The 12,298-nt window shown below is 48.4% G+C and overlaps 1 protein-coding gene across 2 annotated transcripts in view; it reads right to left on the reverse strand.

Moving 5' to 3' along the window:
- DESI2 (desumoylating isopeptidase 2) overlaps positions 1-11,179 on the reverse strand; it is a 43,902-nt gene extending 32,723 nt beyond the window's left edge. For both annotated transcript variants that reach the window (XR_006815572.1, XM_045982954.1), the window contains exon 1: positions 10,912-11,179. Coding sequence is in view for 1 of the 2 variants with exons in the window: in XM_045982954.1 (XP_045838910.1) it covers positions 10,912-10,953 (42 nt within the window). In the remaining variant the exon portion in view is untranslated. The remainder of the gene's footprint in view (positions 1-10,911) is intronic.
- Positions 11,180-12,298: the final 1,119 nt, after the last annotated feature.

The following is a 12,298-nucleotide window of genomic DNA, read 5'->3' on the forward strand; positions in this document are numbered from 1 at the left end:
GACAGAAACCAGAAAGGTCCTAAAACAACAACAGTTTTGACCACGTGGGATTTGAAATTTCTGGAAGGCAAATATGCTTAAGAAACTTACGAGGGGGTTTACTGTATTTACAGTCATTTCATGATCTCTGTATTTGGTCCTACTTGTCTTCATTCCCCATTTTTCTTTTTGTTTTCCCTCTTATACTATATGAACTGTGTTCTTTCCGCTGTTTTGCCCCTAGATGTAACTTTACCCCAACAATACTTACGTTTATATGAAAAAAACTGTACACATACAATTTTCCAACACCAACCCAGACCCACTGCATCTGCTGACTTACCTCCTCCCTCTCCCCACAGATTTGGGCGATATAATCTGGGACTTAATCTTCTTAACATCATGCTCTCTGTGAAGAGCAATTCTGGACACTGGCACTGGAACCATACATAGCTGTATAGATAATACAATTACGTATTATATTTTACATATATATATATATTTTATATATATATATATATTTTATATATATATATAAAAATAGGAGATAGCATCACTAAATGAGAAATGGAGGCCATAGGCTTTTCTTTCACCCTGTCATCACTCCATTCTCAAGGTCTGAGTCATTTTCAGCTTCCCAAAAGGTGCCTGATACTCTCTAGGTCCTTCTGCATGGGTGACAACTTAAGAAGCCACAGCATTCAGACAGAAATGTTTGCCCTTTCCCTCTGTAGATAAGGCTCCATTTTATTTAGACTTTGGTGTCATGAAAAAAAGTTAGCTTGATTTTGTCCACTGGAGTAACTTTTTTGCCTGTGTGTATTTGTAGGACCTTCTACTTTATCCTTAACATTTAAAAGTTAAACCAGGCTTTGGTTGAATGTTCCTTTTTGTGACTTAAAAAAATTTTTTTTTAAATTTATATTCAATTTAGTTATCAGACGTGTAGTATCAGTTTTAGGGGTAGAGAATTAGTGATTTATTAGTTGCATAGAACACCCAATGCTCATTCCATCAAGTGCCCTCCTTAATGCCCATCACCCAGTTACCCCGTCCCCTCTCCCCCTTCCCCTCATGCAACCCTGTTTGTTTCCTAGAGTGAAGATTCTCTTAGAGTTTGTTTTCCCGTCTTTACGTTATTTTCCCTTCCCTTCCCCTGTGTTCACCTGTTTTGTTTCTCAAATTCCATGAATGTTCCTAACTTTTAGCAAATTCTGCCTGGCACTCGATCATTTTAGAGCCTGACCTTGGCCCTTCTATTCAGATTCTCACAGATTTTCTTAATCTTGCTATTTTCTCCTTAGTTTTCAATCTCCTGTTGTAGTTTTCAATAAGGCAATGTTGCTCTTCAGCTCTGTGGAAACTATCCCCATCTCAGGGTGCTCCTTCTCTGGTATCGCCTGCTCTATTTTCAATGATCCTCACGAACCTGAGAACATCAGAAATTCCCCTCAAAACCTCTCTTGCTTCTTGCTGTACGATTTACTTAGGAGGCACGTGGCCTGACTTACCCCTTGTACTTGCATACCCTCTGCCTGGAACATTCTCTCCCTACACAGCCACGTGGTGTACCCCTTCACCTTTCAGGAATGTCTTCTTGGTAAGGTCTTTCTGGGCCACTCCAATGGAAACTGGAGTAGAAATTACACTACACCATCCTCACCTACACTCTCCTACCCCTCCTCTGTTTCATCTTCCTCTTTAGCCCTAATGCCACTTAATAAACCGTATTATTTTTCACTCACATCTCGTAGTTTTGCTACCTGCGTCTTGGCCGTGGAAGATAAAATAACTGGATGACAGTCTGGCTTCATTTCTCCAAGGACGCATCGAGTGCCCTGGGCAGGGTTAACGTACCGAAGCTAGTTGTCAATTATTTCTCCATTAACAAAGCTCCTAGTTTTACGTTTGGTAAATCTTAGCTAGCGATCTCTACACTGACACGTAGACGTGGTGCTCTTCAAATAGTGGCTGGTAACAGCTATATATATCGACTTGATAAAAAATACGGTGATGGAACCTACGGGAAGCGTGAAATACCGAGTGTAAAGCCAGACTGCATACTGTACTGTGCTAGCACACGAGAACATCGCAGTGACCGTGATAACAAAGCTCAGTCACAAACGCGTCACAGCACTGGCGTCTTCCATGCTTCCCAGAGAACTTCGGAGTGTCTGTCAATGAACACGTGACAACACGCCAAGACAAAAACCCAGCAGGGTAGGAGGCTTGCACAGTGCCACGCAAAGCTCAGTTCCACACGCGCATCCTGCTGTCTGGCAACTGATACCTCTCTTAATGCAGGAAGAAACTTTAGTGAAAGAAGCAAAATTGTGATGCTGAGTAAGATGAATCAACAGGCCAAAAAAAGAAAAGAGAAGAGAAGAGAGAAGAAAAGAGAAAAGAAAAAAGGAAAGAAAAAAGAGGAGAAAAAAAAGAAAAGAAAGGAAAAGTGAAGCGTACTGCTACCAACTGAAGACTTCGACGACAAGTGCCTGGTACAATCCACAAGATCAAATCAGTTGTTTGCACAATATTGCCATGAGTCTACACACATTTTAAATGCATTCAAATATGTTGTATTTCGCAATAAAGTCCTTTAATTTTGTTACTCATTTTTGATGATTATGTCCTTTCAAATGAAAGCGCCTCTTTTATTTTTTTGTGTTTTTTTTTTTTGTTTTTTTTTTTTTTTGCAAATTGCCGTAACAGTCAATTACTTTTGTGGCAGAAATGTTGGCAGCAAAAATGTCTGTGGCAAAGATGTTTATGCGGAAACGATCTAGAATGTTTTACTTACTTTTTCAGTTTATTCTGTTAATAGATGGCTCACATAGATGGGCTCAGAATGAACCTATTTAGCTATGTGCATATATTAACTATTTGCATTTTCTGGATTAAAAATTTCAAAGAGCGAGAAAAACCCAAACAAACCCATTTTCGTCATTGGAGAAGAAAAGAGTATGGAAACAGGAAAGATGTCAGTTCTTCCCAAGGTACTTTAAACCGCACAAGAACCAGTGTGACTCGGATGAAAGCAACAACAACAGTCTACAGACTGCGGGGCATACACCCACAAGAACTGAAGGCAGGAACGTGAGCAGATCTTTGCACACTTAACGTCCACAGCACGATTACTCCCATTCGCCAGAAGGTGGGAGCAACTCCGATGTCCGCTGGCACATGAACGGATAAACAACGGGTCGGGGATGCATGCACACAGCAAAACATCATTTGGCTGCGAAAAGGAAGGGAACACCCGCCCGTGCTACAACACCGTAAACCTTGGGGAAACTACGCGAAGGGAAGTCAGTCAGTCAGCTATGAAGAGATGAGCACTACCGGATTTCCCTTCTACGAGGTATCTAGCCAAATTCATAGACACGAAGTAGAATGGCGGTAACGGGGAGGGGGTTAATGAATAAAGAGTTTTCAGGTTTCGCAGGATGAAAATGCCCCGGAGATTGGCTGCACAGCACTGTGAATGTACGCTACTGAACTATCCGGCCACCAACGGTCAAGGCGGTAACTTCTAGGTGTATTTTAACACATTTAAAACAACGACAACAACAAAGTGACAATGTATGGAATTTTTCAGAGAGCCTAGAAAAGGAAATGAGTAATAGCTAAAAAAAAACTCGGGAAAAAGAATGAAAGGAAACTGGCCCAGCCATATACAAAGATTTGCCATGAAATTATAATAAAAATAGTGTAGGAACGAGACTCACCAATTCTGTACGGGCAAGAATTTAGGGTTACGACAAGGATGCCATCCTCACTGAGTGAGCAAAGACTTTTATTTCAAATGATGGGGGGGGGGGGGTCCATCAGTTTTTAAGTTATTGTTTTGGAGGGCAGTCACAGTCATATACCCATGTCCATTTCAGATTAATTGAAACTTACAAGTTATTTTCATGTGTCTCATCTCCCTCTATTATTTTTCTGCCTTTCTTATAGTTTACAATGATTTATTTTGGCCATCTTCCCTTTACATTCTATTCACCAACTGGGTGAGACTTGGAACGATGTTGCGCCTTTGGAATGTAAACAATCTTGTAGAAAATCAGTCAACAAACAAAAAGTAAAGGTATGTCCTGTTTTAAAAGAACATCTATTTAATGGAAGAATTCAATAGTCGGCTCTCCTTGGTATTCAATAGTATTTAATTTACAAGTTTCACTGAATTCTATTCTGTGAACTTGAGCACAGATGTGACGTCAGGGCGGACAGACCAAACACCACCGCGGTTTGAAGGATCTGCAGTCATCACCAACATGCCACTCACAAAAGGTTTCCATGCTCTACTTTTAAACTCTACTTATTTAAGTAATTCCTATACTCCACACACGGCTCGAACTCTCGATCCCAAGTCCAAGTAGTCGCACGCTCCTCTGACTGGGCCAGTTGGGCACCCCTCCACGCTTTATTTTTTGAATACTTCAAGTTTTCCACTTGAAGTTATTGAGTTAACACTTATTCCATGCCGCGTCAAAGGACTGCTAAAAGGTATTTCTGGGTTTACAGAATACCGTTCCTAGACGATGTGATATGGAAAATGATTCCGCGAGGGGTCTATACCCTCGTTTCCAGAACTTGTGAATCGGTCACTGTGAATCATGGCAAAGGGTCTTTGCAGACATGTAAGACAGAGACACCTGAAGACAGGGAGCTTATTACCCTGGCATATCCTCATGGGTCCCCTTTAATGACACGAGCTGTTAGAAGCGGAGAAGTCTCTCCGGATGCAGACAGAAGAGACGCAGCAGAAGGAAGTCAGAGACACGGGAGGTGAGAGGGCAGACTCCAGGCCGCACTGCTGGTTTTTTTTTGTTTTTTTTTTAAAGATTTTATTTATTTAGTTGACAGACAGAAATTACAAGTAGGCAGAGAGGCAAGCAGAGAGAGAGGAGGAAGCAGGCTCCCTGCTGAGCAGAGAGCCCGATGCGGGGCTCGATCCCAGGACCCTGGGATCATGACCTGAGCCGAAGGCAGCGGCTTAACCCACTGAGCCACCCAGGCGCCCCCGCACTGCTGGTTTGAAGCCCGGGGAGGCAAGAGGCTTTAAGCAGGTGAGAAGGGCTCCCCGCTGCCAGCCGGCAAGGACTGGGCCCGTGGCCCTACAACCACAAGCAATTAAGGTCTGGCAACCCTCTGGGTGGGCCTGGTGGCGGGTCTGCCCCCTGCCCGCCGGCGCCGGCGACTTCAGGGATCTCGGGCTCGTGAGAGCCGGAGCAGAGGAGCCAGCTGGGCCCGCATGCACTTGTGACCCACACTAGGCACACCCGATGTGCCTTGCTTTAACGGCTAAAGTCCTGGCAATTTGTTGCTGCAGCAATAGAAAACAAACACCTAGGGAGACTGAATTCTTTCCTCATCTCTACTCAACCGGGACAAAGAAAAGAGAGTGCCACGGGTAACGTGGGGGGCAGATTTAGGGCTGTCCCTCCCTCGGCTGGACTCAGGGCCTCACGGGTCCCGGGTCAAGCGGTGAAGGGCGCTGGCTGAGGCCGCAGAGGAACGCCAGGTCCGAGGAAACGAGGACGAGCTCCCGTTAACGGGTTACTCCACGTTAAGATTCTGACAACGTTTTCAGAAAGATTAGGTTTCAAGGAGGGACTTACTTGTTCTTGGTTTGTCCCTCAGAGTTGTCAAATGACCGTCACTGCACCAAGCGGAGTGTCCGCAGCCGGCAGCGCGGGAAGGAACACGGAGGCGAGCGGGGCTCTCAAGGGGCGCCCACACACCCCACCTCACCAAATAACCCGATTAAGACCCACTTCCTCAGTCTAGGCCTACAGTGTTTAAAAAAATAAAAAACTACGTCGAAGAAGAATATCTATGTTTTTCCCATCCTCCTCCCACGATCCTCCCCTCCCTTTGTTTGATCAAAAGCTAAAATCCAGAAATACACGAAGTAAAAGTAGGGGGACAAATGCTGAAATAGGTATCGGGCCCAAAGAGAAGGGATATCTGAAGGCCTTTCTGAGCCATTCCTCGGTACTGGCGCCATTCCTAATAACCGCCTACTGGAAATCCCATCCACTTGGTAAATGTTTATGGAACACGTTCTCACGACAGATCCTGTTCTAGACACTGCTGTCAAGGAACCTGGTCTAGTGGGAAGCAGGGAACTATAACACGTCCGCTGTAAGGTCCGTGGAAAGTACGGGCACAGGAGTTCACACGAGTCTGCCGACCGGGGGCTAAGCTACAGGCAGGAGGAGCGGGAGGTGGCCGCTGATCAAAGCTGGACAGAGCATTCCAGGTGAGACTAGCAGGAGTAAAGATACTGCGGCATGAACTACTACAGTACAGCCTGTTCACGTAACTGAACAATCCCATCATGTGAGCATAAAGCGTCTACGCTGGGGTGGGAACCAGTGGGAGACCAGCAGGAGGGCGGCCTCTAATAGTCAGGTAGGGGTCACATCATAAGGGGCATTAGCCTCTACCTTGCAGGTGAATGTGAAGCCGAGGAATGGCACAATCATTCACATGTCGGGAGATTGCTTTGGTAACAGAAGAGATAGATTCAAATGAAGACCAGAGACCGCAACCAGGAGAAGGCTGTTATATGAACAGAGATAACGAGGACCCGAACTTAAGATGCAACAGTGGAAATGAGCATAAGGTCCCCAATTTAAGGAATACTCAGAAGGTAAAATATGTGAGAGACATCACAGGCTTCCAGCTAACTGCCATTTCCAACTCCCTGCCTTCCTTGCTGCAGCTCACCAGGCGGGCCAGGAACGCCAGCTAGCCCCTCTCTCGGCTTCAACAGCCACAGGTGAGCCCATTCCAGACCATTCCTCGGGAGCAGAGGGTGGCTCTGGCAAAGCATTTTCTATGAAAAGGAGAAAAAAAAGGCTCTATTCACCTCTGTCTTCCTTCACACCCTGCTGGAGGACATTCTGTTTGGTGCCAGGATGGTCATTTCCCAACGAGGAGGGGACAAACTGGAACAAAAGCCAACAAGGAAGGAACAGACAGCAGCACGAAGGAGGGAAAGTCTCAGTCCTTGGTGCCCTCCAGCTGAGCTGCTGAACTAACCCGGGATCATTTATCTCTGGAGTCAAGAGGAGTATCCTTCCAGCTTAAGCCACTGATGGTCAAGCTATCGCTTTCAGACAGAATCAGCCAAACTGGCGGGGTCTGGACTCTGATGGGCTCATAACACAGAAGCAGCAGTGGTTTTACTCCCAGCATTCTGGCTTGGGAAACCAAGCAGAAGGTCATCCAGACAAAATTATAATCCAAGACTGGGGGTGGGCAGTGTTGGGTCGAGTAAAGGGTGACGTCTGAGCTGGGAAGGGAAGGGAAGAAGCTTGCCACATGCTGATTTAGGTGAAGGGTGTATGTAGATGCGTCTGGAACTCATTTGAAAAGTCTGAATTAGGCGCACAGATGCATGCGAAGTCAGGTCACACGCGTGTGCCCTCACATGCTCTGGAGGACTCAGACGGAAGCCGGATGGTCCAAAGAAATACGGACCCAAACTTCCTTACTTGAAGAGTCTTAGTTTTTTTTTTTTTCTATTAAGGCTCTGAAGATGTACAGATACTATTTGAAAATAGGAAGAAAGCAGCTTACTGAATGAATCTACAAGTATTATCGTGCTACTGCATGTTGGTATTTTGTAAAAATTCATTAGTGGCCAAGATGATCCGAAATGGCACAAACTCGGGGTCTCTGGCAAATGAAGCCCTCGTGGGAGAGAGCCTACCCCGGACACTGGCCCGGCACCTGACCCCCAGCTGAATCACCTGCTTTAGGTGTGCCCATAAACCAGCAACGTGGGAATAACCTCATTCCAGGACCCAGCAATAACCCAGGCCATGTTTTATTGGCAGCAGATTACCCCAAAGTACAAAGAGGAACATAATCACTGAGAAAGCAGCAAGCAATAATTTAGCTGCACTGTGTAAGATTAAGTAACCTTTTAAGGATTATCCTATCCCTCCATGAGAAGAAGTTAATACAGGTGACCCCGATACGATTTCTTTCTCACACGCAGCAGTTCTGGAGGAAGAGAAACGATCAGCAACTCCCCGTCTAAGGAGCAGCAAAAATGCGGTCCGAGCTGGAGCAGGTGACAGTCTCCCAGAGAGCCACCAGGACACAAGGCAAAGGGTCCCTATAAACTGATAATGAGTGAAAAACAGGGGTTGATTTTGATGTTTGCAGTCTAGTCTGGATGGACTCTGCTAGACGAAGCCTGCGCAGACAACAGCGATCCCCATCAAAGGCACCTACGATGCATGAGCAGTACAATCACAGATAAAAGAGATTTGACCTTGACATCAAGCAGAACCGTTTCAAAACCAAGACAACTTGAGAAAGAGCAGTTTCAAAGATACGGTCTTCTACCTCAACACACGGGTCTTCATTCAAAAATCAACTCTGATCGCCCTGCTCCCTACCATGAAAACTTTAGATGGTTCCCCCGGTTCAGAGACCAGCCCCCCTTTAGCCCTTGTCCCAGCCCCAAATAAATAAAGTTCTAATCAAACTGTCCGTTTTGTCTCTTTCACGCAGGCTACACTAGTTGTAGGGGACCAGCTGTTTCCCAGTCCCACCTGCGCTCTCCTCCAGCCACTGTTCCCGCTGACCATTCTCTGCCTGTAGAGGTTCCTTGTATGCCTCCCCAAATCCCTAACCCTACAACCCACATGTGGTCTCCTCCTTCACATCCTCTTCTCCCATTCCATGATCAAAATCATGCTACTTTGTTCCGAATTGTTACTACTGTTGTACCTCCTCTATGACAGTCTCAGTTCCTCAAAGGAAAAAGGATAATTCAATCATTTTTGTGACTTCTCCAAGGTCATAATAATTGCAGGCTGCTGAATTAGTGAAACGAAACAGCCACAGCCTGAAAGCCCTCCAGAGAACATGCAAGGGCAAGTTTGTTAGAAGTCTAATAATTCAATTATTTACCACGCTGATAGACACTCATATGCTCCTTCTCCTCCTAATGCTAGGAAAAAGCAATTGATAAGAAATAAACACAGAAATTATTCAGTAGAGGAGATACTGAATCAGACTGCAGTCTAGAAATTCTAGATCCTATTTTTAGTTATCTGGACAGGTTTAATTTACCCCTTTCTCTACCTGCCTCCTCTGTAAGTACCTACTTTACAAAAGTGATGTAAGGAATACGATCTTTATTAAAAGACAAGTTAATATTTTTAACATCTTTCAGAACACCCTTCCCTTTGAAATATACTGGTTTACTTGTGCCCGTAAACTAGGAATATGTGAATAACCTCATTCCAGGACCCGGAACACCAATATCATCTCTAGCTTTTCCTACAGTCACCACAATTAGCAACGCTTTTTGTGATTCAGAGAGTCCCTAAAGTGTAAGGAAGCCCATTACATGCCAAAGAATGCACTGGCAGTTTTATTTTAAAAAGCCAAACTTCTCTACCTCTACTTTCAGATTTTAGTCTACGACCCTCTGGCCATTGCATAATCCTAATTTATAAAGGGGCTGAATGACCCAGAAGAAAAAAACATACTGTGCTCTCAAAAGAAATTATGCTGTGAGATATTTTGTAATAGTCTTCATGAATAAACAAGAAACCAAATGCACATCACGGGGGTGGAGACAGGCAGTGAAACAGTAAAAAGGCAGTAAAAAGTCTTGAACAATAAAGGCATCCAGTACCATAAGAAGTTGCTATCTAGAGAATGATTTCTAACCGTGACCTAGGCCAGAGACCTTACCAAGTGCCCTGCTTTTCTAGGCCCTCCAGTTCGCCTCTAATTTTTTCTGCATGTTTCACTTTCCTCCGCGTGTCAATCCACCTCCAAACCCAGAACTCACCTCAACGGAGACCTCACCTCAAGTCCCCAGCAGTCTCTAGCCCATCCTGACATAATTCCCAGATTAGGACACGGAGCTGCTCTCTACCCCAGAGGTGACACGGTAAATTTAGAAATGCAGACGCAGTGCCAGGGAATGAAAAGTTCGGATCTGCGAGTGAGAACCGTGACTTCTGACATGTAGCACTTCGGCTCTTCTGCATCTTTAAGCCAACAAAAATGATGAGGACTTCTTCCTCTGCCAAGAGATTTCCCACCTCGAAGGCAGAGGCGACTCTTTCACAAAGCAAAAACGCACCAAGCGAAAGCAAACAAACCCAAGCTCGCATCTTAACTGCCACGGCCATCCCCTACCGGGAACTTCAGCTGCCGATTCTAACAAAGCAGTCCTGGGACTCGGTTCCGTGGGCTGGCCGTCCCGCAAAGTTAGGTGACCTCGCACACAAGCTCTCCCCTTCCCTCTCCGGCGGTCAGGTCGGGTACCTGTTGCATCACCTGGAGAGTGGTCTTCAGAGGCCAGCGCAGGCGCCCCACCAGAACCCCCACAGAATTCAGCTGGCCTTGCTAAACTGGAGCCTCGTTCGCGTTAACGAGGTTGCCCTGGAGGCAAAGGGGTGCTGGCTCCCGTTCACCTTGGACGAGATTCTAGCACGGGCACCGACAGATGGGACTTTCGGGACTTGGAAGGGCTTGGGAGTTCCTGAAGACTCGGGGCAGGAAGAGGTGTGCGGCGGGGAGAACCGGCGCTCGGGGACCGGACGGCCCGGCGTCCGGGCGGCAGGAGTGGGTGGTCGGACCCCTCGACGGAAGCCTCGCCCGAAGGACGCCCATCCGCCGCCCGGGGGTCGGGCCCGGCGCGGGCTCCGGGCCGCGCAGGGGCCACCGCCGGGGCTCCAGGCGCCCTGAGCCCGGGCGGGAGCCCTCGGGCGGACCCGGCAGCGCTGCCCGCCCGCCGACGTGCGCGAGGATTCCGACAGCCTCCCGCTCCCCTCCCCCACCCCGAGAACTAAGCTGGAGGCGGAGACGCGAGGCAGGAAGCGCAGGGGCCGGGGGTCCGAGCCCCGCGCCGAGCGGCCGGAGGCTGCCGGCCTGGGCCGCACTCACCATGTCGTACACGTTGAGCACCACTAACTGGTTAGCCCCCATCCTCCTCCCCGCGGCCGCCGCCTCGTCCTCCAGCCGCTCCGTCTCCGCGGGGCCGAGGCCGCTCCCACCCCCGCGGGCACTTCAGGGGGCCGGAGCCGGGCACTACGCGCACAGCCCGGCCCGCGGCAGGCGGCGCGGGAGCATCGGGGAGCCGGGCCGCTCCCGGGCGCCACCGACAGGACCCTCTGCGCCGACGGGGCCGGACCGCTGGCGGGCCCGCTCCGGCTCAGGCACCTCCCCTCGGCAGCGGACACGTGGGGAAAGGCGGGGCCTGAGCGGGGCGGGGGGCGGGCGCCAGGCGCCCCGGGGGCGGGGCCGGCCCGGCGCCAGGGCTGAGCCCGCCTGCGCTCTAGCTCCGTGCGGCCGCACCTCGGGACCTAAAATGGCGTCTCTCCACGCTGCGGGAGCGGGTCCTAGAAATACTACAATTCCCGGCATGCAGTGAGGACACCCCCTCCCCCCCCCCACTCCCCAGCTCGCGGCTGGAAGCGCGGAGGCCGAGTCTCCACGACTACGGCTCCCAGCATGCCGCTGGGGCCCCGCTCCTTACTGCACCAGGCCTCCCCCGGAGACTACAGCTCCCAGCATGCAGTGCTTGGGATCCGCGCCGGTCCTCTGCGATGCGCCCTTGGCGGCAGGTGAAGTCCTCTACCTTCAATCCTTTTTCGTTGGTGCCACTGTTCGTTTCTGTCGCATTGAGCCCGTGGAAGCCAGCTGAATGTGGCAAAAGACCATAGTGACGACCCTGTTTTCCAAATCCTCCGTGCTGCCTTTTTTTTTTTTTTTCTTGCACGTGGAACGGTGGGGAAATAGAGGAAGGCAGGTTGCTGGGGGTGGGGGTGGGGTGAGGTGGGGAGGGGCACAATGTGTTTCTGATCCGGTTAGTACTCAGTATGATATCTTACATTTTATGAAACTATCTTGCCGACAGAGGAAGAGAGTGTAGTACTCACAGATTAGCATAACCCTAGGACACAGTAGTTGCTCTTCCATTTATTCAACAAATATTTGTCGTGTGCCTGCCATGTGCCCGGCCGTGTTGCAGGCCCTGGGGAATACCGTCAACAAGAGGAGGAAGGACAAATACGGGTGATATGTGCTTTGCAGAGAATCAAAATAGGATGAAGTGATTGACAGTAATCTTAGATTAGCTGCAGCTGGAAGGTCTTGGGGACGAGGTTTGGTTTAAACAGATTTGAATGGCAAATATCCGTCTGGACAAATATCCCATCAAAGGGGAATAGCAAAGCTAACATTCAGGCAGTTGGGGGGTTGGGGGAATGAAGATGTTCTCTCCTGATTGCTTTGATTTTTCGCAACATATAAGAGGCAAGATGATCACTGG

This window comes from Meles meles, chromosome 17 (assembly GCF_922984935.1).
Source record: "Meles meles chromosome 17, mMelMel3.1 paternal haplotype, whole genome shotgun sequence".
Lineage (NCBI taxonomy): Eukaryota > Metazoa > Chordata > Mammalia > Carnivora > Mustelidae > Meles > Meles meles.